The 24,444-nt window shown below is 31.2% G+C and overlaps 1 protein-coding gene across 2 annotated transcripts in view; it reads left to right on the top strand.

The window, feature by feature from the left end:
* Window positions 1-20,153, top strand: part of LOC134712680 (inactive ubiquitin carboxyl-terminal hydrolase MINDY-4B-like) — a 28,642-nt gene extending 8,489 nt beyond the window's left edge. For both annotated transcript variants that reach the window (XM_063574450.1, XM_063574449.1), the window contains 11 exons: window positions 2,206-2,273; window positions 3,737-3,856; window positions 6,900-6,994; window positions 7,567-7,732; window positions 8,276-8,341; window positions 9,181-9,251; window positions 10,516-10,675; window positions 14,620-14,706; window positions 16,117-16,294; window positions 17,161-17,257; window positions 17,820-20,153. In XM_063574450.1, coding sequence (XP_063430520.1) covers window positions 2,206-2,273; window positions 3,737-3,856; window positions 6,900-6,994; window positions 7,567-7,732; window positions 8,276-8,341; window positions 9,181-9,251; window positions 10,516-10,675; window positions 14,620-14,706; window positions 16,117-16,294; window positions 17,161-17,257; window positions 17,820-17,868 — 1,157 coding nt within the window. In that variant the 3' untranslated portion in view covers window positions 17,869-20,153. The remainder of the gene's footprint in view (window positions 1-2,205; window positions 2,274-3,736; window positions 3,857-6,899; window positions 6,995-7,566; window positions 7,733-8,275; window positions 8,342-9,180; window positions 9,252-10,515; window positions 10,676-14,619; window positions 14,707-16,116; window positions 16,295-17,160; window positions 17,258-17,819) is intronic.
* The last annotated feature ends 4,291 nt before the right edge of the window (window positions 20,154-24,444 follow it).

The raw sequence follows: 24,444 nt of genomic DNA, 5'->3' as shown, positions 1-24,444 counted from the left end.
AGTAAGTATATAGTTAATTTTCAAACAGATGCAATAAAGTTTTATTGGTAAAGTAGTACTTAATCATTAAGTCACTTACAATGAATCCATAAATATTTGATAAAAATGAAAACAATTTTGACAGATATTAAATAGGTCCTCAAAACTGAAGTATCTTCTACACTACCAGGTACTGTTTATTGTGTTATTTATTGAAATATATGATATATAGATCAATAAATAGTTGTCCATGTTAAAATTATCTGTATAGTACTTGAGAATTAAATGGTCTTAACAACAAAATAAATAGATTTAAAGATAAGCCAATCTATTTTATTGCAGTTGTATACTTTTATCTAAATTTTCTCATTCAGGTAGGTATTCAATATTGACAAAACATTACAAGTTTGTGTGAAAATATTTATTATTATAAACTAAATATATCTATATATGGTAATTTAAGCATTATGTGAGTTTGCATATAGATATACATGTACAACATAACAGACATAGGGTTAATTATGAGATTTTGCCCTCATATAATATTAATTATCAAGTCCATTTTTTGTTAAATTTTATTTTGTTTATCTCTCTTATGATAAAATTTTGAATGTGATTAGGCTGTACTCTGGTACTTTATGATGGAATGAAGCGCTTCACGGTATGAAGTTTTATGCCCTCCTGAAAAAATGTAGAGGGGCATATTAATTACCCTGTCCATTTATTCATATATATACTGCAGCTGTGCTATTTGAGCAGTCAAATTGCATTGACCGTATATTCATATGTCATATACAGTCACTGACCGTATATCACCTTGTTTATGACGTCGACAATGCGTTTCCTCATGACGTCAATAAAACATACAGGTTCACAGAAATTTTACGTCGTCCGCTTCAAATTAAAAAAATGATGTTTTATACCCAAAATATTTCATTTAGAACAGTTTTAAGAGTTGCAGCATATAAGAATAACCATACATTGTCTCGAAATATCAATCGGTTATTTGTACTCGGCTCGAAACATGTAAAAATGCTCGGCACAGCCTCGCTTTAACCTGTTTCTAAGCCTTGTACAAATAATATTGATATTTCGAGACAATGTACGGTTATTCTATATATATATATGATATTTCTGACTATCTCCTACAGTATTTGAGCTACAGCTTTTTTGTAGGTTTGTTTGTAAAGATAATTGAGGTGTGCATGTCACCATGATTTTGAATTTACAATAATCACTTCATTTTTTCTTTATCATTTATGAACTTATTAAACACATATTTAATTCTAGAATTAAACATACATGTCTACTAGTAGTGATTTTGAGACATTTATATATTAACTTAAAAGTAATTGTATTTAGAATTTTAAATGCTCTCTGATTCCTTACAGCTCCTGTTTTGCACCAACTGAATTATAATATTAATTGTGCCAAATTATAGTTTAATTTAAAGTTCATTTTAAATGACATCAATGTATTTTATTATTTCCAATGCATTGAACTGTTATCAAAACAAAGTTTGAAATGTTCAAGTCCAATTGATTTTATGCCTTTGAATTAAACGTTACCTTGGTTCAGTTTAGTGATATAATATGGAACATGCAAGGTCATACATAGTTGTATACAATACAAAATACATGTACCCTACAAAGTGTGCCAATTTAAATAGAGCTTATAGACTCATATCTTATGCTGGATGTGAGTTTAACATTTGGAACCCCAAGAGAAACATAGGTTGTCTGTCTTTCATCCTCTTCTGATGGGGTCATTTCATTAAAATTTTATTCCTTTCAATTTTCCTGACCAGTTGAAGCCAAGCTAATTAAAAACTTTAAATATCCTAAGTATAGTTTATGGTCAAGGTAGTCTCTGATGAAGTTGGAGTCCAATCAAATTAAAACTTAGTACACATATTCCCTTTTATATGAGATTTCTAATTTTAATGTCAAATTAGAGTTTTGATCCCAATTTCAGTCAATGAACATGATGCTGCGAGGAGAGTGGCATCTGTGTATTATGGACACATTCTTGTTACCTAGTGTTTGATGTTTTGAATGGAAACTATCAGATAATACTTCTATTGCATTGTTCCAATTTTTCTAAAAAAAAAATACTGGATGGGCCATGCAGCTTACTAGTTTTAAGCATTGAACTTATTAGATTCAGACCAGGCATCCAGGTAATAGCTAGAAAACCTAATATTTAATTGGATGTTATATTTTGTAGACAACACAATACGACCCCGTTCTAGTAGATTACTGGGCGGTACACCTATTACAATTGATACTGCTATAGTAAGTATCTAAATAGCTCTTCCTACCAACTTTTACCAGTCATTAACAGTGGCTCTACACTATTTTTTCATATTTAAAAAAAAAATGACTTTATTGACTTTTCACTATTTAAAGCCTCGGCCACACCTTACCGGATAGAACAAAAGGACGCCTAACAGATGAAAATTAAAGTTGTCTGTTGACAAAATTGTTATCCCTTGGGAGTCTGTTGATGTACTGACCAAATATATGGACGCACAATGAATGCATAATGGACATACACCAGATATGCACTGTACGAGAAACGGAAATGTACCAGACAGAAGGGATGTCAAACATATATCCAACAGACGAGTACTGTATAGAACAGACACCTAACGAAAACTTACCGGATAAAACGATGAACAAGATATATTGAAAAATTAAAGGCAACAATAATAATACATGTAAATTGCATAAATATTCAAAACGCTTCTGTGTAACTAGTTTTGGTTTGTTCTTCAAAATGCTGCCGAGGTTAGTATCTGGCCTGAATAAAAGCTGCTTGACTGTTAAGACGTGCCCTCCCTCTAATTTAAAGATAGATTTTGAATAATAAGAAGTCATGAACCTTAAGAAATGTAATTGTCATTTCTGATGTGAAATTTTGAATTGGCATTTATCTTTTTCAGATCCATTCATCATCCGTTTAATCTCTAATACTTTCGGTAGAAATTTGTTTCACATTCGTTCAACATCCTTTCAGCATCCGTTTTATCCTTTAGAAGTCTGTTGGTGAATTTATCTGCCAGACCTCCAATGGATGTATAACGGACACATAACTGATACAAAACAGAAACAAAACAGACAAGTACCTTACAAAACGGACCCCTACCGGACAATCAACATACGTTTCATCCGCTGGATGTCTGTTTTGAACATGCTAAAAAAAAAATTCCAACAAACAAAACGGAGATTGACGGATAAAACATACAACGGATATGGACTGACGTCTAACAGATAAGAAAGTTATCAGTTAGGCATCCTTTTGAGCTATCCATTAAGGTGTGACCAAGGCTTAAGATTTGTTGATAAACAGTATAAATAGATATAAGAAGATGTGATATGAGTTCCAATGAGACAACTCTCCATCCAAGACTCATTTTTTAAAGTAAAAGTAAACCATTATAGGACAAATTACAGCTTCAACACGGAGCATTGGCTCACAGCAATCTGCAAGGTATGAAGGGCCCCTAAAAGGACTACTGCAAACCATTCAAACAAAAAATCAACTGCAGTATAATCTGAAAAACGAGAAACACTTATGGACCACATTTTAAAACAAACATCCACTGAAGAATGTTAATGATTAAAGACAGGTGCAAACAATTGTAGCGAGTTTTAAGGGGCACCAACCTTCACCCTAACCTGAAGTAGTAATGTAACATTACCATATAGAAAAAAAGTCTACAAATAAATATAAGACCCAATTGTTTGTTTTGCAGGCTTTACGACATATAGTGTATGGATCACCATTTCACTCCTTTAGTCGGGAATGGAAGAAGTCTACGTTACAGTTTCAAGATATTTCTAGTCTGTTTCCATGGGGACTTCAGACTCACAGGGTAAGAATATGTTAATCTGTAACGTGGTCTCTGACATGAGCAGATTGAATTATTTAATTCAATTTCATTTTTAAAAGTGATATTTTAATGGTTTGTCATGTTGAACTTGAAGTCTATATAATGTTATATCAATGACTTTATAAAGTACAACAGTAAATGTTTTGGTATACCAGATAGTATCAGGCTTTATGCAAGTGAATGAACAACAGGACCATCTACAAAATAAAGCATCTTAAATGCTTTCAAAGGACTTTGACTTTTTACATTCCTTCATTGACAGAGGAATATTTAACGATTGGTGTGTCTCTTTGTTTCTCTGTTCATTATTACATATCCACCAATCCTAAACCTGTATGTAGAACAATAACAATTTTAAGAGAACCTTTATATACAATTATGTTTTCTCTGGTTATTTCACCAGTTAAATGTAGAGCCTACATAACATGACATTGTTAACTGATTGTTCACCTATTAAATGGCTGATTTTATATCAATTGATTTCCTTTGTTAAAAGCCGAGAGGTAAAACCGTTAAATGACATCATTGATTTCTTAAGCATGAAACAAAAGTCATAATAAACACCATAATTGATTCATTATAAGGCCACTGGTAGAGAAAAATATTTATTTTGCAGACATTTTTATAAAGAAATGACATATATGCAGCCTTTACTTATAAATGATTAAGACATTAAAATGAAACAAAAATTTATGTTATTTGGAATAAATTAAAAATGTACTACAGGTTATTTCTCCTCTGTAACATGTCAGATTGACTATGGTAGTCAAACCAAAATATCTCCACTGAGCAGGCAGCATTTATGAGTTAGAACAAGGATGGTCCTCCCAAAGTCCAAGATTGGGTACATGTTTACTGCAGATTGTTGCCTATCCATTCCAACATTTTTTCCTTCTTCACATTTTTCTCGGAACCATATTATGATTATAAGTTAGTAAAATTGGTATGCAGTTTTAGTAGCACTGTCATATCTTATTTCCAGAGATTATTTGAACCTGCAGCTTCAGTCATCATTTATTGACTTGAGTTGTTTTGTATATTTTACACATTGAAGTATTGCACTGCAGTTTGGATTTTCAAATTTTGCATTTTCTATTAAAATAACACACAAGAGAAACATATCTCTGTGGCAACTGTTTATTGAAAATGAATTAAAAACTGTCCACCCTTCAATACAATTATTCCCTGTTTTCCAATGCATTGGATTACCAGTTGGGGGTAAGCTTTACATGACAACGTGTGCTTTCTATTTTACAAACCTATCATTAAATCAATCACTGGTGTAATATATCACTATTTTTTTAATCATTAATTTGTATTTTATCAGGCAGTCCATCAGGTTTACTAAGGTAATGCATCAAAGTAAAACATTTCACCTTGATATATATATGCACTTCAGAATATTGCAAAGAATTTCACTGTTAAGATGGTTTAAGTATAGGGTTGGTTTTTAGTTTCAATATCTACAAGAGGTTTTGATTCAATTTACACTATCATTTTGCATTGACTAGAAAGTTAAGGTCATGCAAATTCAATAGACCATTGTAATAGTAACATAAGAAAAAAAGACATGAAGGTTATTTGGGTTATATTTTATGAAATATTTTTCATATTCTGTTTTGGGAACTATTTTGCTTACATTTTTTATTTTCCTGAATATTTTTTCACCTACTGGCTTTTTTTCTAACACAGTTTAATTTAAAATTTTGCCTTGCAACTGTCCCCCCCCCCCCCCCCCCGCCCCCCCCGCCCCCCCCCCCCCCCCTTTCGTGTTCTATTTAAAATATACAAACAGCAATGGTAATATATTGTAGTGTGCTGGTCTTGAGTGATGGAGGTCATGGGTTGAAGTTATGGAAATGTAGTGATTTTCTTTCAGCTGCAATCATTCTTTTGTGTGAAATAAAAAACAAAAAATTGAATAAATTGAAATAACAAATATTTTATAATTGTTTAAATCTTTGTCCTTTGGTCTTAATGGGGAGTTATCACATTGGAAATTATATCATTGGTACCACATCAAATTATTCTTTTATAGTTAAACTACAAAAACTGAAGAAGGTATTGTATAAAGTTCTTGACCTTCAAGAAGGGTTAAACTAGTAAAATGAGGTGCACCACCAATGCAATATATAAATACAATATTTACAAAAAGTAGTACTGTTCACAAATTTTGCATTGGAAATTTGATGAAAACCTTGTTATTAGATATATGAAGATGTGGTGTGAGTGCCAATGAGACAACTCTCTATTCAAATAACAATTTAATAAAAAGTAAACCATTATAGGTCAATGTACGGCCTTCAACACAGAGCTTTGGCTGACACGGAACAACAAGCTATAAAGGGCTCCAAAATTACAAGTGTAAAACCATTCAAATGGGTTAACCAACGATTCCTTTCTATAAAAAAAAAAAACGAGAAACGAGAAACACGTACAAATTACATAAACAAACGACAACTACTGTACATCAGATTCCTTACTTAGGACAGGTGCAAACCTTTGCAGTGGGATTAAACGTTTTAATGGATCCAAACCTTCTCCCTTTTTCTGGAATAATAGCATTACATCACAACTTAGAAAAACACACGGTAAAATATCAATTTAGGCAGGCTTAACTCAATCAAAAAACGTAAATCAATACACTATAAACGAATAAATTTGATCTGCCATGTCTGAATGCAAATGCACAGTTAATAAATTCTTAGGGACAAACATTCAAGGCCAAACAATGCCATGGCAAGACACCACTGCGAAATATTTAACCCTTCGAAAATATTCACTTAAAAAAAAAAAGGTTTTAAAAAAAATACAGGTAAATCTTGAAGTTTATACAAATGTAGTAAGACGAAGTTAGTGAAAATTAGAATATTCCAAATAATCAAAGCTGGTATATTATTGTATAGTTTTAAAGCACCTAATAATTATATTTTAGTAATAGAAATCATCAAAGCCAAATAACTGTGGTACATAATTATGTATGTTACTGTAAGGGTATTATGATAATATATGTTTATACTTTCAGTGTGGATCTCGTGGATTGGTGCTTTGTGTGCAAGCATTTTTGTTGAAGCATTTAATTTTTGAAAGAGAATATTTTTCTGTGGAACTAGCAAGAAGGTATTTTAATGTCTTTTTGAGTACAATTATAAAATTTCACCTCACAAAATGTTCCTCCTTATTTCTGGTACTTAATTACTTTTATACATGTATATACAATTTATCTATAATCATCACAAACTCTTTAATGCCTTTAAAAAAGGAGAAAGAAAAAAGTTATCTGAGGAATGTGACACAATTAAATGATAATATATGTTTGCTAACAGTTTTCTGATTAAATATGTATGAATATGTGTTATCAGCCAAAAAAGGGGATAAAACAGAAGGAAAAAACGATACAGCAATTTTCGAAGAGATAAAACAATCATTCAGGAAAAAATAGTTTAATTTTAAAACTAGTAACAGTCTAAGGGAGGTAAATACAACCCATCCCATGTTACTAGTTTCTCAAAAGTTAGTATTAGGTGTAAAAAGTATTTAATCTAAAATATCATATATTTGTTGTAGAAATATTTCAAAGGCAATTACTTCTTATCTTGCAATCATATCAATTTATATTTATTTAATATTTAGCGACAGGGTCTTGTCAATTATTTTTCAATGACTCTTAATCAGTGATTTTTTTCTAACAGTGCCTTAAAACCAAATGAATTTGAGAGAAAACGTGCATTAATTGGTGCTATATGTGAGATGTTGTGGGCTGCAGGTGAAAAGAAACGGTGCTGTATATGTCTCTTACAAGACGATAGGTGTTATGATCAAGATTATCGTGTAAGGAATGATGGGATGACAGAGAAGGTATGAATTATCTCCCCTAGATATAACATAGCAAGGTATAAATTATCTCCCCTAATTTTGACATAGCAAGTTAGGAATTATCTATCCTAGCTTGAACACTACAATGCCATATGATAATGAAAAGAACATGTTTCATAGATGTCAATGAAACGTGAACTAAACAACACAAGTAAACTAAAGAAAATGTTTCGAAAATAATATTTGGTTTATACCCAAGTATTGTTTTACTTTATACTTTACTCTATAACAATTTCTTGTTTGGTTGGTGAATCATCAAGACATATACTTCATACCTGCCTTTTTAACACCTGTGATGTCAAAGTGTAAATATCAAATGTTTTTATCACTTGTCTAAATGGGTGTTGAAATGTACAACTTGATTACTCTTGTGTTGACCAATACTTACTACAAGTTATTTGAATGATAAGCTTTCCAACGCAATTCTAGGTTTGAACGTAGTTTTCAATTTAGACTTGTTTTTATATATATATCCTTTGATATTTCAGTTGTTTTCATATGATATATACTCCTTTGATATTTCAGTTGTTTTTATATGAGTTCAAGAAATTCCAGGATCTTCAACTTTTTGTTAAAAGGAACATTGAACTTGTGAGTATTATTATTCAATTGATTAGTACATTTCTTTATTTTAAAATAAAGATCATTTATAGTCATATTGAATACAGTGATATTTGTTGTAGATTACTCTAGATAAATTTGCTTAAAGTTATAGATCTTAGTTTATTTAAGGGTCAATAGAAATGATAAAGATGTATATTATTTAACTTTTATGCTCCTCAAAATTTCTGGAGTATCTGTCATTTGGTCTGTGTGTTGGAACCAAATGGTTTTTAGATGATAACTGGTGAAGCCATTGCTTGATTGGAAAGAAAAATAACTTCATATTAAAGACGGTGGAAGAGAAGTGGTCTATAGATTTTTGGAGACTAAAAAAGGGTCACTGTCATGACTGTTGCCCAAAACAGAAAAAAAGGAGGAAAAGGAAAATTATTAAAGCAGATAATTTACTTTAAGTTGGTTTCAGGGTTGTAACTTTAGTTTCCTTCCCCCCACGAAAGGTGATGCTGTGGACATTGAAATGCAGGGCAGCATTCTGTAAGTCCATCAGTCCCATCTTGTTAGGGCTTTCACAGTGACAATTCTTGCCAGACTTTTGAAAACCTTATTTTATAGGTTAATTTTAGCAATACGGCAGAAAAATTCTATGATGGTGGACTATAAAATAATAAAAATATAGTAATGGCCCTTGAAAATATTAAATTTATTGAAAATTGCCTCATTAGCGCTTTCAAGGGTACAATTCTTGTCTGAACTTATACACAGGATCATTGAAGCCTCAAGTTACTTTTTTGGCTGTTTGATATCTATATCAACCACACTTGCATTAAAATGCATTAGTTTTTAAAAAAAATATATATATTTTTCAGTTCCAATCAGAAGGGAGTAATGGATGTATATTATTTCTTTATAGTTTAGCTCTGTCTAGAACTATCTACAAGTAAGTCTGTAACAGTTATCACTAAACACAAGTATTCTGCATACATATAAAAGAATACAGTTGGCTGAAAGTAAAACAAAAATATACTGAGAAATGTCATGACTCAGTTTGACTAGCATGCATGAGCACTTTCACAGCTTAATGATAACCAAAGCTGATGTTATGGAGTAAATTGAGCTTATAAATTCAGAAAATGTCAGCACTGAGCTGTAGTGAAGATTAGAATTTACCTATCAATATGTCTTGAGAACTTTATAACCTGTGGGGAAAGAGAGATAACTTAATTTATATACCTAAACATGCTAAATGAGAGAAATTGAACTGCTATAAAAAGCTGTTTTTTAGCTGTTATTTACCAGTTCTACATTTTTCTGCCCCACCTATGATAGTAGAGGGGCATTATGTTTTCTGGTCTGTCCATCCGTTTGTTTGACTGTCTGTCTAAGTTTTTAGTCATGGTAGATTTTGATGAAATTGAAATCAGAACAACTTGAAACTCAGTACATACATTACCTATGGTATGATCTTTCTAATTTTAATGCCAAATGAAAGTTTTTATCCCAATTTCACATTCCACTGAAGTTAGAAAATGATAGTGTGAGTGGGGCATCTGTGTACTATGGATACATTCTTCTTTCAACAGTCTTTCCACTGGGGCTTTGGTATATGATGCAGAGATATTTTTTTTATTTTTGTTGTTGACTAAATTATTCAATTTTCTATATTTATAATACATATCTATTACTTCTGTGCATGTCACAACTAGTTGCGGGTGATTTAAATGACTCAGAGGAAAACAAAATTTTTACTATCCATACTTAGAAACAAAAAGGCAACTAACTTGACGCCATTTTACTGCTATAATTAAATAATAAATTTGACCTACCTGGATCCCTTGGCGTCAGATCGCAGACATCATTTATATTTATCAAATTGGTATCATTCGTAACATTTTTAGTCCATCTCTTAAAAAGATTTTAACTATTTTGATTACTTTCAAATCTACTTGCCCGAAAGTTAACGTTTTTACCAAACTTTTGTGAAAGGGAAGTAATTTTTCTCAGACTTTTTCGAAACATCTCTGCAGCCAGTCCCTGAAATTTTCTCACCAGAGCAGGGATTGAACTGCCTTATTACACCATTTCTTAGAATTTATCTAAAAATGTGAATCCTTATAAACTGCTTTCCTCTTTTACTTGGAGATTCTCATGAATTATCTGGATACTTAGTATTAGTACAGACCTATAATTTAAACATTTTACAGAATTAAAGAAGATATACAGTTTACAGAAGAGAGTAAAGACAAACTGTTGACAGACAATGAGGAGTGTTCACAAGCTCTTATCAACTTGTTACTGACCGGACAGGCGGTCAAACATCTACACAATGGAAATATGGTGTATAATCAGTTTGGTAAAATGCTGGTATGTCACTTTACATTAGCCACAAATGTCATTTATTATACACAAGGTCAACAAATGTTATTGTTTATACACATAGGTCACATATGTCATTATGTATACACACAAAGTGAACACTTGTCATTGTTTATACACAAAGTTAACATATGTCATTAATACACAAAGTTAACCAATATTATTTATACAACTTTTGTCATTGTTTTTATTCACAATAACATACAGAGATCACATATATGTCAATGTTTATACACACTTATTACACCAATACAATTTTGACTCAAACTTGATTTTAAAGATATTTATACAAACGAATAGTTTCCAACAAGGCTTAAAATAAAAGTATTTGTGAAAAGGGCAAATGGAAAAAGAAGATGATAAGAAAGATATATCTTGCTGCTTTCTTAGAGGTAAAGAAAAAAACTAAATCAAAACGTTCAATAGAATTTATGTCACTTGTATAAAATAATACTTATAATTGTACAGGATTTATCAGTAAGTAATTTTGCCTACCATTAAAGCTTATAGAAAGTTATACTTACTAATTACTTCCCATCTTATTTGCCTACAACCAAAGCTTATAGAAAGTTTTATTTACTATTACTTTCTATCTTACTTATCAAGAGACATGGGTATTAATTTCCTTTCGTCCTTAACACCATATAAGTTATAAATAGTATAAATGTTTCTTGTTTGTTAGTAAATAATATGCACCAGCACTCGTGTCTTATTTTTACAGTTTATACTTAGTATATTATTTTCAACCTGATTTCACATTTACAAACTATCCCTCTCCTAAATATGACAAACAGCTAACATTCCAGTAAATTTAACCACTAAAATACTGTAGTCCTAAAAAAAACTCTTCCTCTAGAACCATGCACTCTATTATTGGCCACTCTTATTACAGAAGTTTGAAGCATTATTTTTACTTTTATGAAAAGATAATTCTGAATCTGAAATTTAATGATGAATCTTCAGGTATACAGTATGTTTACTAATAGTGATTGATGGATCTACGCCATCATAAATCTTGACATAACTGTTTTTAAACATCATCTTGTGTAATAGACTAAATGTGCCATTTTGCTTATGACTTACCAGTATCTTATGTGATCTGAGTTATCTATCTTTGAAACCAAAACTCTGTGCATATTTTCAATGAACAAAGCCATTGAATCTTGCTCAGTTGAGGCAGCGTTTTTGAGAATGGCATTACCTCCATCACTGGAAATATAATTGTGCTGTGTATTCTTTTACTTTCTTGTACCAATTTTAGTGGTTTGAGCCAATATGTAAAATATGTTACCCTACCTGGGAGGTCTTCATTTTCTGGGTTAGTAAAAACTCTACACCTTCTCCTGGGTACCGATATTGGAAGACCTAATGGTATTCAATCTTAAATACACTTCAAATATTTGCCACTGAACCTTAAGTAATATAAAAAAGAAGATGTGGTATGATTGGCAATGAGACAACTATCCACAAAAGACCAAAATGACACAAACATTAACAATTATAGGTCACCGTACGGCCTTCAACAATAAGCAAAGCCCATACCGCATATAGTTAGCTATAATAGGCCCTGATAAGACAATGTAAAACAATTCAAGCGAGAAAACTAACGCCCTTATTTAGGTAAAAAAATGAAGGAAAAACAAATAAGCAAGAGTCAGTTATATTACTTGATTCAGTATACAACAAGTTAAATGTTAATTTAAATTTTTAGATAGATTATAAAATGAGATATATCAATTTTGAATATATAAGGAATTTGATTAATGATTTATGAACCACATTAGCTTCATGGTATTGCTTTGGTTATTGTTTCGGTACAGTTCTTTAAAAGGTTCTTTGACTATCTTCTATAGCACACATACATGCTTCAATAGAGCTTCAGCACCAATTAAATCTCTTGGTGGTTGTTTCAGTACAGTGCTTTAAAGGGTTCTTAAATGTAATCTTCTATAGCACTTATACATGCTTAAATTGAGCTTAAACACCAATTAATTCTCTTGGTGGTTGTTTGGGTACAGTGCTTTAAAAGGTCCTAAGACATAATCTTATATTGCACATATACATGCTTAAATAGAACTTAAGCACCAGTTAATGCTCTAATTGTGTATTTTTTTTGGTACAGTGCTTTAAAGGGTTCTTTGACTTTATCTTATATAGCACATATACATGCTTCAATAGAGCACTAATTAATTCTCTTAAAGCTTTCTTATAAATACTTCAATTTCTTAATGGAAAGGTGTATTATATTGGTGAAATCATTAGTATGTCTTACTTAAAATTCTCTTTAAATTGCAATGTTAGCTTATCATTATTATTAATCGGGATGATAGCTCTAAAAAATCAGTTTTCAACACAGTTAGATAAAAAGCTGTTTTATTTTGGTTCTACCAGTGTTGATATAATTTTATATTATTTATAGAGTGAGTGACCCATATTCACTGCATAATTTGTTCATTTTCACTTACATCCGACCTACATTGGAATATTTGAAACTTTTTATGTAGGTTTCACAAATTTTACTATATGAAAACAAAATGTTTGATAAAGGATAACATTGGTTAATTGTTAAAAAAATGAATGTAAACTCAAGAGGAAATCAAGTTGTTTGACTTGTGTACCATGGGGGACACATTTTCACCGCAATGTATGATACGCAATGTATGATACGACCATCCTCATTCTCCTAGTTTATTATAAAAACGAAAGTTTGTAATTAATTGATTATGCTTGAGAGATCATTCCTATACAATTTTTCTCACAAATATTTACTTTAAGACATCACATGATTGCCATATAAATCTTACATAATAGCTTAAAAAATATTTAAAAACAACTGCATATTTCTTTATATGTGTGAATAGTGTTAGAAATGAGGTAAAGAGGAATATCAACTGTTCGAACAATACAAACAGTCTATTTATGCAAGTCCTGGGTAAAGGCACACAAATTTACAATAAAAATAGCAAAACGACGAAAATGTGTTCATGGCGAATGGGCGCCACCCACTCTACATCTATATTAAATACATTAGATTTTTATGCCCCAACCATGATAGTAGATGGGCATAATGTTTTCTGGTCTGTGCGTCCGTCCATCTGTTCGTTCTTTTGTCCGTCTGTTCCACTTCAGGTTTAAGTTTTTGATGAATTTGAAGTCCAATCAACTTGAAACTTAGTACACATGTTCCTTATGATATGATCTTTCTAAATTTAAAGCCAAATTACATCTTCACGGTCCACTGAGCATAGAAAATGATAGTGTGATTGGGGCATCCGTTTACTTGGGACACATTCTTGTTATATGTACTATAAAGATCTGATTATTTATGCTGAATGAATAAAAATGATAAGTTGAATATAGTTGTTGCTTCGTTTGTTTAACAATCCAAATGTATTCAAAAGGTTCAAGAATAATGTTAATGTTTTCTCTAATTATAAGTTGAAATATATTTTCATCTGCATAAATTAAAATATAAGACTTTTAGAGAACTCATAATAGCATTGATATTGACATCTATTGCAACTAGTGATCAAATATCTTCTTTTTTCATTAGTGCAGCCTTTATTCCAAATTAAAATTTGAAATTGATCCAATTACTGCACCTGGGCTGTTGTGTAAGTGTTAACCCTTAAGCACATGCCATTTTAAATTCAGAAAAGGGGTCAGTTACATTCCAACATATCCGACTTTATTTTATGGGTTAATCTCATTGTTGAAGGCCATATGCATGGTTGCCTATAATTGCTTACATTCACTTCATTTGAACTTTGGTGAATAGTCGTTTCATAGGCAATCATTCCACAAGATTTACATATAATGTATATAGATTTCTGCATTTAAAAAAAAAACTGTCATACATGCTATTCTGTGGTGATATTTCTTAAATTTGTATTTTGAGTCGTATGATTGAAAATTGTTTTTTTCATTTGTAGATGAAACCATTGAAAGGTATAAAACAAAGAAGTCAAATAGGATTTTTATTCTGGGATAAAACTGAAGATTCTGATGCAAAAACTGAGGTATATTTAATAAATTGCTTGAAAATTTGTTTCAGTTTTGGGGTTAGGATTGCATGAAATGCAATGCAATCAAACCCTTTAGGACTATCAAGAACTTCCAAGGTTTATCCCTACTGTTGAGATTCACAAAACATAGTGCAATTGATCATAATATTCTATACATCCTTTCCATGAACTTTTCCAGTAATTTATCAATGAAATGTATGCTCAGATATTCAAGTCACAAAAAACTGTTATACTTACAAAATAAAATTGCATACAGTAACTTTTCCAAGGTGCAGTAATCAACATCTGTTCTTAAAATATCCATGATGTCATTGTTAAAGTCATCTTTAGAAATTGGAGTTACCTTCCTTTGTCCAGAATCATAGTTGAATCAACTACAACCATTGCATTATGCAAAGTTCTGTTTAATTTTACTTTCCACTGATACATTAAAGCACTCTTCACCCTTCAGTGCTTACAGGCACTTAAATTAATCTTTTTATTTTATTTTGTATGTGTTAAATGCTTAGTATTAGTACTAAAAGGGGTCTAATATTTATAATGCTACACATCCTTACAAAATTACATAAAACTTTATTTACATTCTTGACCTTATATTTTAGTTTGTATTTGTTAGATGCTCAGATTTACATAACAAAATGAAGACTAGTATTTACAATTGAAAGCTATAATTAAGAAATAATTCTTGGGGGCTTGAATATATCGTTATTTTACCACGGGTTGGCCCTTTATGACAAATATTTTACCCTGAGCGATAGCGAGGGGTAAAATATCGGCATAAAGGGACAACCCGTGGTAAAATCTAGATATATTCAAGCCCCCATGAATTATTTCGATTCTAATAGGACAATACGGCATTTTTTTGGATCGAAGCGCCCTAGGTGGAGGCCATTATTTGCCGTTCCCATAAATTAACGCACTTTTAGATTGGCGTAAAAGAATGGAGCAAACAGAATAAGTAACATGCTCAAACTGTGCACAAAACTTAATTAGATGGATTTGGATGAATTTTAATGATAACTTACTTATATGTCTTCTATATGTATATAAAAAAAATATGGGCTTATACCACATTTTAGCATCGTTTGTTTACGTTTGTTGTGATGATTTTCGGTATCAAAAGCGTGTATTTTCCCGTAAAATGCTTAAATTATAACGTCATCATTCTATGACGTCGGGTACTTCATTCATAAAAAAACATATGACGTGGGAGTATGATTGGAACAGCCAATGCAATATATTCATATTTTACCACGGGTGTGTACGCAAAGCGTTTGAAGGACGTCATGTTAGAATTGGGAATATAAATTCTGAGTTGACTGGAGATTTTATTAGCAGACAAAGTGTATTGCTTATTTCAAATTATCTTTATTACATAACTGTATTCTTATTGTTTTGTTGAAGGTTGGTAGCATGTTAAAGACTCCCAAGTTTCCAATGTGGATAACAAACATTAACGGACAGATAGGACTATTGTTCAGTATAAACCTAGATCTAGTCAGTGATTGGAGGATAGAAAATAGATTTACTTTATATTACTATACTGGCTTGCCAAACCATCCAAAATGTTTTCTAAATATTGGTAAGTGTTATATTACAACAGTAGGTGGCATGGTCAAGTACAATTGACCACTTTAAAGCTATGTTTTACATCGCAAATTTTGTCAATAATGCTTGCCTTTAAGATGTTGTTTACTAAATAGAGGGAACTGTCTGTATCCCTGCACTATTACAGTTCGTCAAGCGTCTTCCTGATTGTCATTATGCAGGCTAATGTTTGTTCTGTAGGTACACAATATCTTAATAACAGCAGTGCTGATTATTATAAGAAACTAATTTGTTGAATAATTTGTGCAATACAGCATCATATTATTTCAACCGCCCTCTCAACTTTGGAAGGAAGTGACTATGCCCCTAAAAACCCGAATGATGTTCACCAAAACCAAAAGTTTTTGACGGAAATGCATCGTACTTGAAATATGCCTATGTTATTGAACAAGTGTTTAATTTCCATTGTAAATTGTCTTGTTATTCAAAATGTTTGCTAAAAGACTTAATTAAGAATTATGATATATTTGTAAACATCTTTAAGAATTTGGTCATTTGGTCCTTTTCTTGTTTTGATTTTTGGTCTGAGGATAGTTTTCATTGGCAACCACACCACATCTTTGTATTTCTTTACAAATGAAATTATAAAATGTATATTAAATTTAAGATTTCAACCCAGATTTTGCACTGAACATAAAAAAGTGATTTCCAATTGTGCAGAGAAACACAAAAAAATGAGACTTTTGTGTATTTTACTGTTAATTCTTACACACAAAAAAAAGGTGACTTGTATATTGTCATTAATTTTTTAACAGATTTCGCATTACCCTAAATTGTATATTCAAGATAGTTAAACAATTCATATTTTATTGTCTTGTACCTCTTTTTACCAAATTTTAGAAACTCGACATGGACGTAAAATATGTGGTAGGACAAACTTAGTGAGACTGAATGAAGAAGGAAAAATTCCTCAGCTAGATCAATGTATTATGACAAAGTAAGCACATATATATATGGAGAAGGAGAATTTGACCTATAATAAAATTGAGAACAGAAAGGGTGAATATGTCAAAGAGACCAAAGATAAAATAACAGCCGATGGCCACCAGTTGGTCTTCAATGCAGCAAGAAAATACCGCATTCTGAGATGCTCCTCACCTAGACTGTAAATAAGAATGTGGACTAGTTCAGTAAAATGGTGTCATACTAAACTTCGAAATATATGAAAGAAACTACAATTAAAAATCATACAAGACTAACAAAGGCCAGAGGCTCCTGTTCTGGGACAAGCACAAAAATGTTGCAGATTTAAACATGTTTAGGAGAACTCAACCCTCCCCCTATATCTCTAGCCAATGTAGAAACAACAAATGCACATCAGTATGCACAGTAAAACTCAGTTTAAAAGACGTCAGTCTGATTTCAGAATAGGTAACAAAAGAAACTAAGCAAAATGACAATGATACATAAATTAACAAGTGACCATTTTATTCTAACAACATTGAATTATGATTTTTACCTGTCATGTACCCTTCTTTAGAATTTAATTTTCTTTTTAGATGGTTTGGGGCAGCTGTCAACTGGAATGGTACACCTTACTTCTATTGAACAAGAATAGTATACTATCCTTCTGTGAAATAAATGGGCAGTCGATACTAAGTGTCCTACAATAAACTCTGCTTGTAACTTCATGACTTTCAAATTGATCATGTTGTATTTTATTTACGCTTCATTTTGTCAAACAGACGTTTCTCTGCAGTTCTAATAATTTATTTGTTTTGATTAGATAAATACATGTGCCTGAAACCAATCTATAGAAATTCCTTGAGCAAGGGCTGCCCTATGTACAGTTTTCTAATTTCTTATTTAGTCCATTTCAGTTTTAATATTTTTCATTTAAGTAGTTTCTGTTTATTGACATGATACTTGGATGAGTACCATTTATTTTTAAATTCTGGTAAGTTAACTCTCTATTAATCTGTCAACATGAAATGTTTACAAAATTTTCATTGGGTTTTTTTTTCACTTCTAAGCTATTGTTGGTCCAGCTTTACAGGACTTCATTATGAAGAGAGGAGAGGGAAATCCTCCTCCCCCATTTCATAAAATAATGTACTGCTGACAAAGTTGTTTGTTTTAATCAGTTGTTAAGTTTGAGACATGGTCAGATGACTGACCAGAAATTGTTTTTGCTTTATTTACAGAGTGCAATTACTGAATATTTATACTGATTTTGTTACTTTGTAAATGTGTAACCTTTCCCTTTTTTTATCATGTTAAGATTTAATTATTATAATATTATAGATGTGAATCCATCAAATCGAGTTGTAATAGATAGACTGTTATGATATTTCTCATCTTGAAATCTATTTGATGAAATGTCAAAAAATAGAAACACTTAAATTAAAATGAAAGAATATGAAATTTAACTGAACTGTATTTACTGGAACAATCTGGAATAGTGCCAATTTTATATTTTTCATTTAAATTGTACTGAACAGTATTTGGGTGTACTTAGTTTTCTTAATCTTTACTGTAGTTGGTATTATGGCAAAGTAGAATATGTTAAGCTCAGGTCTGTTTGAATTTATTAAAGACTTGAAAGAATATGTTTAGTGTATTCTTTTTTACAGTCAAGTTAGTGTTTTACATACAATTCACAAAGATTAAGATTAAATTCCCCCTTTTGCCAGGCCGGTTGAGTAAAATGATGGTGGCCAAAGTAATAGATTACAGAATGATACTGACTTGATATTTAATATTTTAATAGAAAAATTTGTACAAGATCTGTCATAGAAATATTTATCTATTTCAATTTAAATCAATATTTATGTTAATGATTAAGTAATTTTTATTTTGTTCTTGATCAGTTTTCAATCAAATATGAAACTGTCAGTGATTTTATTCTATTATTTTATCAAAACGTTGTCAGTTATTAGAATACCAACAGTGTCCATTTATTGGAGTGCATTCATTGTCCATTTCTAAGATTCATTAGATATATAGCCATACTGTTGTGAAAGTGTTTAAATAAGAATTGTATGGAGATACAATATGGAAAGATAGAATCTAGTATTTATTTGGCAAATACTCTTTTAGCCTTATAGAAAAAGTTAGCAGTGTTTTGTTGTTTAGGCCAGTTTTGACACCCTCAATGTTTGAAGTAAAGACTTCATACACATAACCTTGTTGACCCAGATTTGCATTCTGTGCATTCAAACTTAATTTGATGACCTTTTTCTTTCATGATAATCACAAGTACAAGTATAAATTTCATAATATTTTTTGCATTTTGCTCATTATTGAAGTTTATAGGGTGACCTATAGTTGCAGGAATCCTTTTTTGTTCTATGATCCATTTTGGATAGATGTGGTTATGACAATCTTACCTTTATACTTAGTATATATATATTAATGTGACTAAAAATAAAAATAATATTAAAAGGAGAACCTGACAACAGTTGGGTTTTTTTTTTTCGAAAATTAAAATCATGGTTTTAAAAAGATACTTTACAATTACAATTCAAATTAATCATTTTACTAGTCAGCCATAATATGGGGTTACTTTTGTCCAATTTTACATGGAACACTAAGTTTAGAGGCTTGAATGGGAACTGGACCTATGTAGACTAGCTTTTATAATGATAAATAGCATTTTGTGATAGAATAATAATGTTCAAATCTTTCATTTAACAAGACTTCTAGCAATCACCCTAGATTTTGGAAGTTTGTTTTTACTAAATTCATTAATTTGTGTTATACTTAAAGACATACACACCCAAGCTCCATCAAGACTTTAACATAAAGAGTAGCTAACATTGTAATATTAAACTGGAATTGTACATTGAATGTTTGTAAATGGTTTCTGTAAAATTAAAAGAAAAAGTCATCTTTTTATGGATAAAGTACATTTTTAGCTCACCTGGTCCAAAGGGCCAAGTGAGCTTTTCCCATCACTTGGTGTCCCGCGTCCAGCGTCTCCGTCGTCGTTAGCTTTTACAAAAATCTTCTCCTCTGAAACTACTGGGAATCTTCTCCTCTGAAACTACTGGGCCAAATTAATTCAAACTTGGCCACAATCATCATTGGGGTATCTAGTTTAAAAAAATGTGTGGTGTTACCCGGTCAACCAACCAAGATGGCTGCACGGCTAAAAATAGAACATATGGGGTAAAATGCAGTTTTTGGCTTATAACTCAAAAACCAAGGCATTAAGAGGAAATTTGACAAGGAGTAAAAATGTTAATCAGGTCAAGATCTATCTGCCCTGAGATTTTCAGATGAATCGGACAACCCTTTGTTTGGTTGCTGCCCCTGAATTGGTAATTTTGAGGAAATTTGCTGTTTTTGGTTATTATCTTGAATATTATTATAGATAGAGATAAACTGTAAACATCAATAATGTTCAGCAAAGTTAGATTTACAAACAAGTCAACATGACCGAAATGGTCAGTTGACCCCTTTAGGAGTTATTGCTCTTTATAGTCCATTTTTAACCATTTTTCATAAATCTATGTAATCTTTTACAAAAATCTTCTCCTCTGAAACTACTGGGCCAGATAAGTCCAAACTTAATCACAATCATCTTTGGGGTATCTAGTTTAAAAATTGTGTGGCATTACCTGTTGAAGTAACCAAGATGCTGCCACAGCTAAAAATAGAACATAGGGGTAAAATGCAGTTTTTGGCTTATAACTCAAAAACCAAAGCATTTTGAGGAAATCTGAGATGAAATAACTATGTTTATCAGGTCAAGATCTATCTGCCCTGAAATTTTCAGATGAATCGGTCAACCCGTTGTTGGGTTGCTGCCCCTGAATTGGTAATTTTGAGGAAATTTTGCTGTTTTTGGTTATTATCTTGAATACTATTATAGATAGCGATAAACTGTAAACAGCAATAATGTTCAGCAAAGTCAGATCTACAAATAAGTCAACATGATCTAAATGATCAATTGACCCTTTAAGGAGTTATTGCTCTTTATATTAAATTTTTAACAATTTTCATTAATTTGGTAAATTTATGTAAATTTTTACCAAATATTTTTCTCTGTTACTAATGGGCAAAGTTCATTATAGATATAATTGTAAGAAGCAAGAATGTTCAGTCATGAATCCATTTGTGTCCTTTGTTTAATATGCACATAGACCAAGGTGAGCGACATAGGCTCTTTAGATATCCTTAAATATTCTTTTTTGCATTAAGCATTTAGTGCAAATCTAATTTAACCCATGCTATTGGTGTGCCACCACACATTTCATTTTTATTAATTCTCATCCTGTTTCTATGTGTATCACTACACATTTGATTTTACAGTTGCTTACCTTGTATCTTGGTGTGTCCCCAAAGGTTTCTCAGTATGCTGAAGTCAATCAAGATTGGAAACTTATGTGAAACAGTTTGTTGTATGTATTCACTTAGATAAGATTTATTGGCTGATTTGAAGTTACCCGGCTGGAGTCTGTTAAATGGAAGTACTATCTGTGATAATTAAGATTGACCTGGCTGAAGTCTGTTAAATGGAAGAAACTATCTGTGATAATTATTGCATTTGTTTGATGATATATTGTGTATTGTTAATAAATATTGTTTGGAACTTTTCAATTTTAATGGATATATGCAACAAAACAATTTAGCACCACTTTTGAAATACTACACATCTTAATGAGTATGTCAGACATTTGGGCCATAAGATTGAATTCACAGATGATAATTAAACTAATTATTATTTGAATTTAGCCTAATATAGTTTTGAGTTAAATGAGTAAATACATGGAACACTGTTTACATGGGAAATCAAGTACCACTCAGATGTGACTATGTATTTATACATCCCAAACAGCAAACCACATTTCAGCAGTGTTATTGTTTGTTAAAAATAATTCATATAAATGATGAAATCTGTATATTCCTATGGACATCTCAACAGATGTAAGATGTAGTTGTAATATTTGTATCTGAACATTCATATGGCATCTCATTTCACATTTTGATACAATTGTGTGCATTGGTATATGCATATTCATATGGTCATCTAATTAGAAATTTAGATATAGTTATAGGAATTGGTATCTGTATATTAATATAAACGTTAAGATACAGTTGTATGCTTTGGTAAAATTGAGAATGGAAATGGGGAATATGTTAAAAAGACAAAAACCAATGAGCAGACAACAACTGAAGGCCACCAATGGTTCTTCAACGCAGCGAGTAAATACTGCACCCGGAGGTGGTCTATGTATTGGTATCTGTACATTTATATATGGACATTTGGATACAGCTATGAGTATTGGTAACTGTTTATTCATATTGACATCTCAGACTTTTACTTTTTAAAAACATTCAGATACAGCGCTAGCTGTAACAGGAACATCGCGACAGATGTAAATTTAGTTATATATATATATATATGGGTATCTATACATTATATAGACATCTAAAAAAAGGTTTATTCAATTGTGTTATGATGTCTGTGCATGAATTTCTCGCTGCATTGAAGACCTGTTGGTGACCTTCTGCTGTTTTCTGTTCTATGGTCGGGTTGTTGTCTCTTTGACACATTCCCCATTTCCATTTTTAATTTTATTCGTAATAAACAGTGACATCTCAAAATACACAAGATACAGTTGTAAGTATAGGTATCCGTTCATTTATAACAGGGACATCTCAAAATACACAAGATACAGTTGTAATATAGGTATCTGCTCATTTATAACAGGGACATCTCAAAATACACAAGATACAGTTGTAATATAGGTATCTGTTCATTTATAACAGGGACATCTCAAAATACACAAGATACAGTTGTAATATAGGTATCTGCTCATTTATAACAGGGACATCTCAAAATACACAAGATACAGTTGTAAGTATAGGTAACTGTTCATTTATAACAGGGACATCTCAAAATACACAAGATACAGTTGTAATATAGGTATCTGTTCATTTATGACAGGGACATCTCAAAATACACAAGATACAGTTGTAATATAAGTATCCGTTCATTTATAACAGGGACATCTCAAAATACACAAGATACAGTTGTAATATAAATATCCGTTCATTTATAACAGGGACATCTCGAAATACACAAGATACAGTTGTAATATAAGTATCCGTTCATTTATAACAGGGACATCTCAAATTACACAAGATACAGTTGTTATATAGATATCTGTTCATTTATAACAGGGACATCTCAACAGATGTTAGATTTAGATGTGGTAGTGCTATCTATACATATATGGCCGTACTTTGACCTTTAATGGTTTACTTTTATAAATTGATACTTGGATGGAGAGTTGTCTCATTGGCACTCATACAACATCTTCCTATATCTATTGATATGTACATCTTAACAAAGATTTAATACGGTTGTTATAAAGGTTTGATAAAGTTATATAGATATAAGAAGATGTGATTTAGTGCCTATTTTAAAATCCATGACTAGGTGGAATATTTCCGTAACGTCTTTGCAGAATGTATAAGGTCACAGCCACTTTCAGTCGAATAAGGATGTTGAAAATCCGAATCCTCAAACCCAAGACACAAGTCTGTACGAGAAGTGCTTAACAAATAAGATACAGTTTTAGCATTATTGAGTTGCTAAACAAATAAAGTACAATTTTAGCATTAAAGTCCATATAGAACGAAGGGTCTGGTTGTCAGAAAGAGCTATACAACTGACAAATTAAAAAAATAATCATTTATACTATATATACTGATATAGATAAAAAGGGAGAAACTATTTGATTTACGTCTTTTACATGAAACTATCAATTTTAAGTTGCAATGAATAGAATATTCATGCAGGAGTAACAAAATACTACACTCATTATGTTTCAAAAATAATTCGCCCAGACGGTACCTTGACAAAACTGAATCATCTGATTTTAAACAGTTAAACTGAAATTAGCCGTACATGTATTTGGAAATCTTTTAGGACTTGTTTGGTCCTCAAAGCTCTTCAACTTCGTCCTTTATTTGGACTTTTTAACCATTTTTGATTCGATCGTCACTGATGAGTGTTTTGTAGACAAAATGCGCTTCTAGCGTCAATATCAAATTATTATTGTGGTGTTTATGATGAGCTTATTTCAACCCATTTATTAATCCAAATATATTATGTTGACAAGTTCTATTTTAAGAATATATAATATATTGGAAAGATTGATTTTGGCATGT

Source organism: Mytilus trossulus, chromosome 3, assembly GCF_036588685.1.
Source record: "Mytilus trossulus isolate FHL-02 chromosome 3, PNRI_Mtr1.1.1.hap1, whole genome shotgun sequence".
Lineage (NCBI taxonomy): Eukaryota > Metazoa > Mollusca > Bivalvia > Mytilida > Mytilidae > Mytilus > Mytilus trossulus.
The sequence above is the reverse complement of the archived record's forward strand: the minus strand, read 5'-3'. Positions and strand labels throughout refer to the sequence as shown.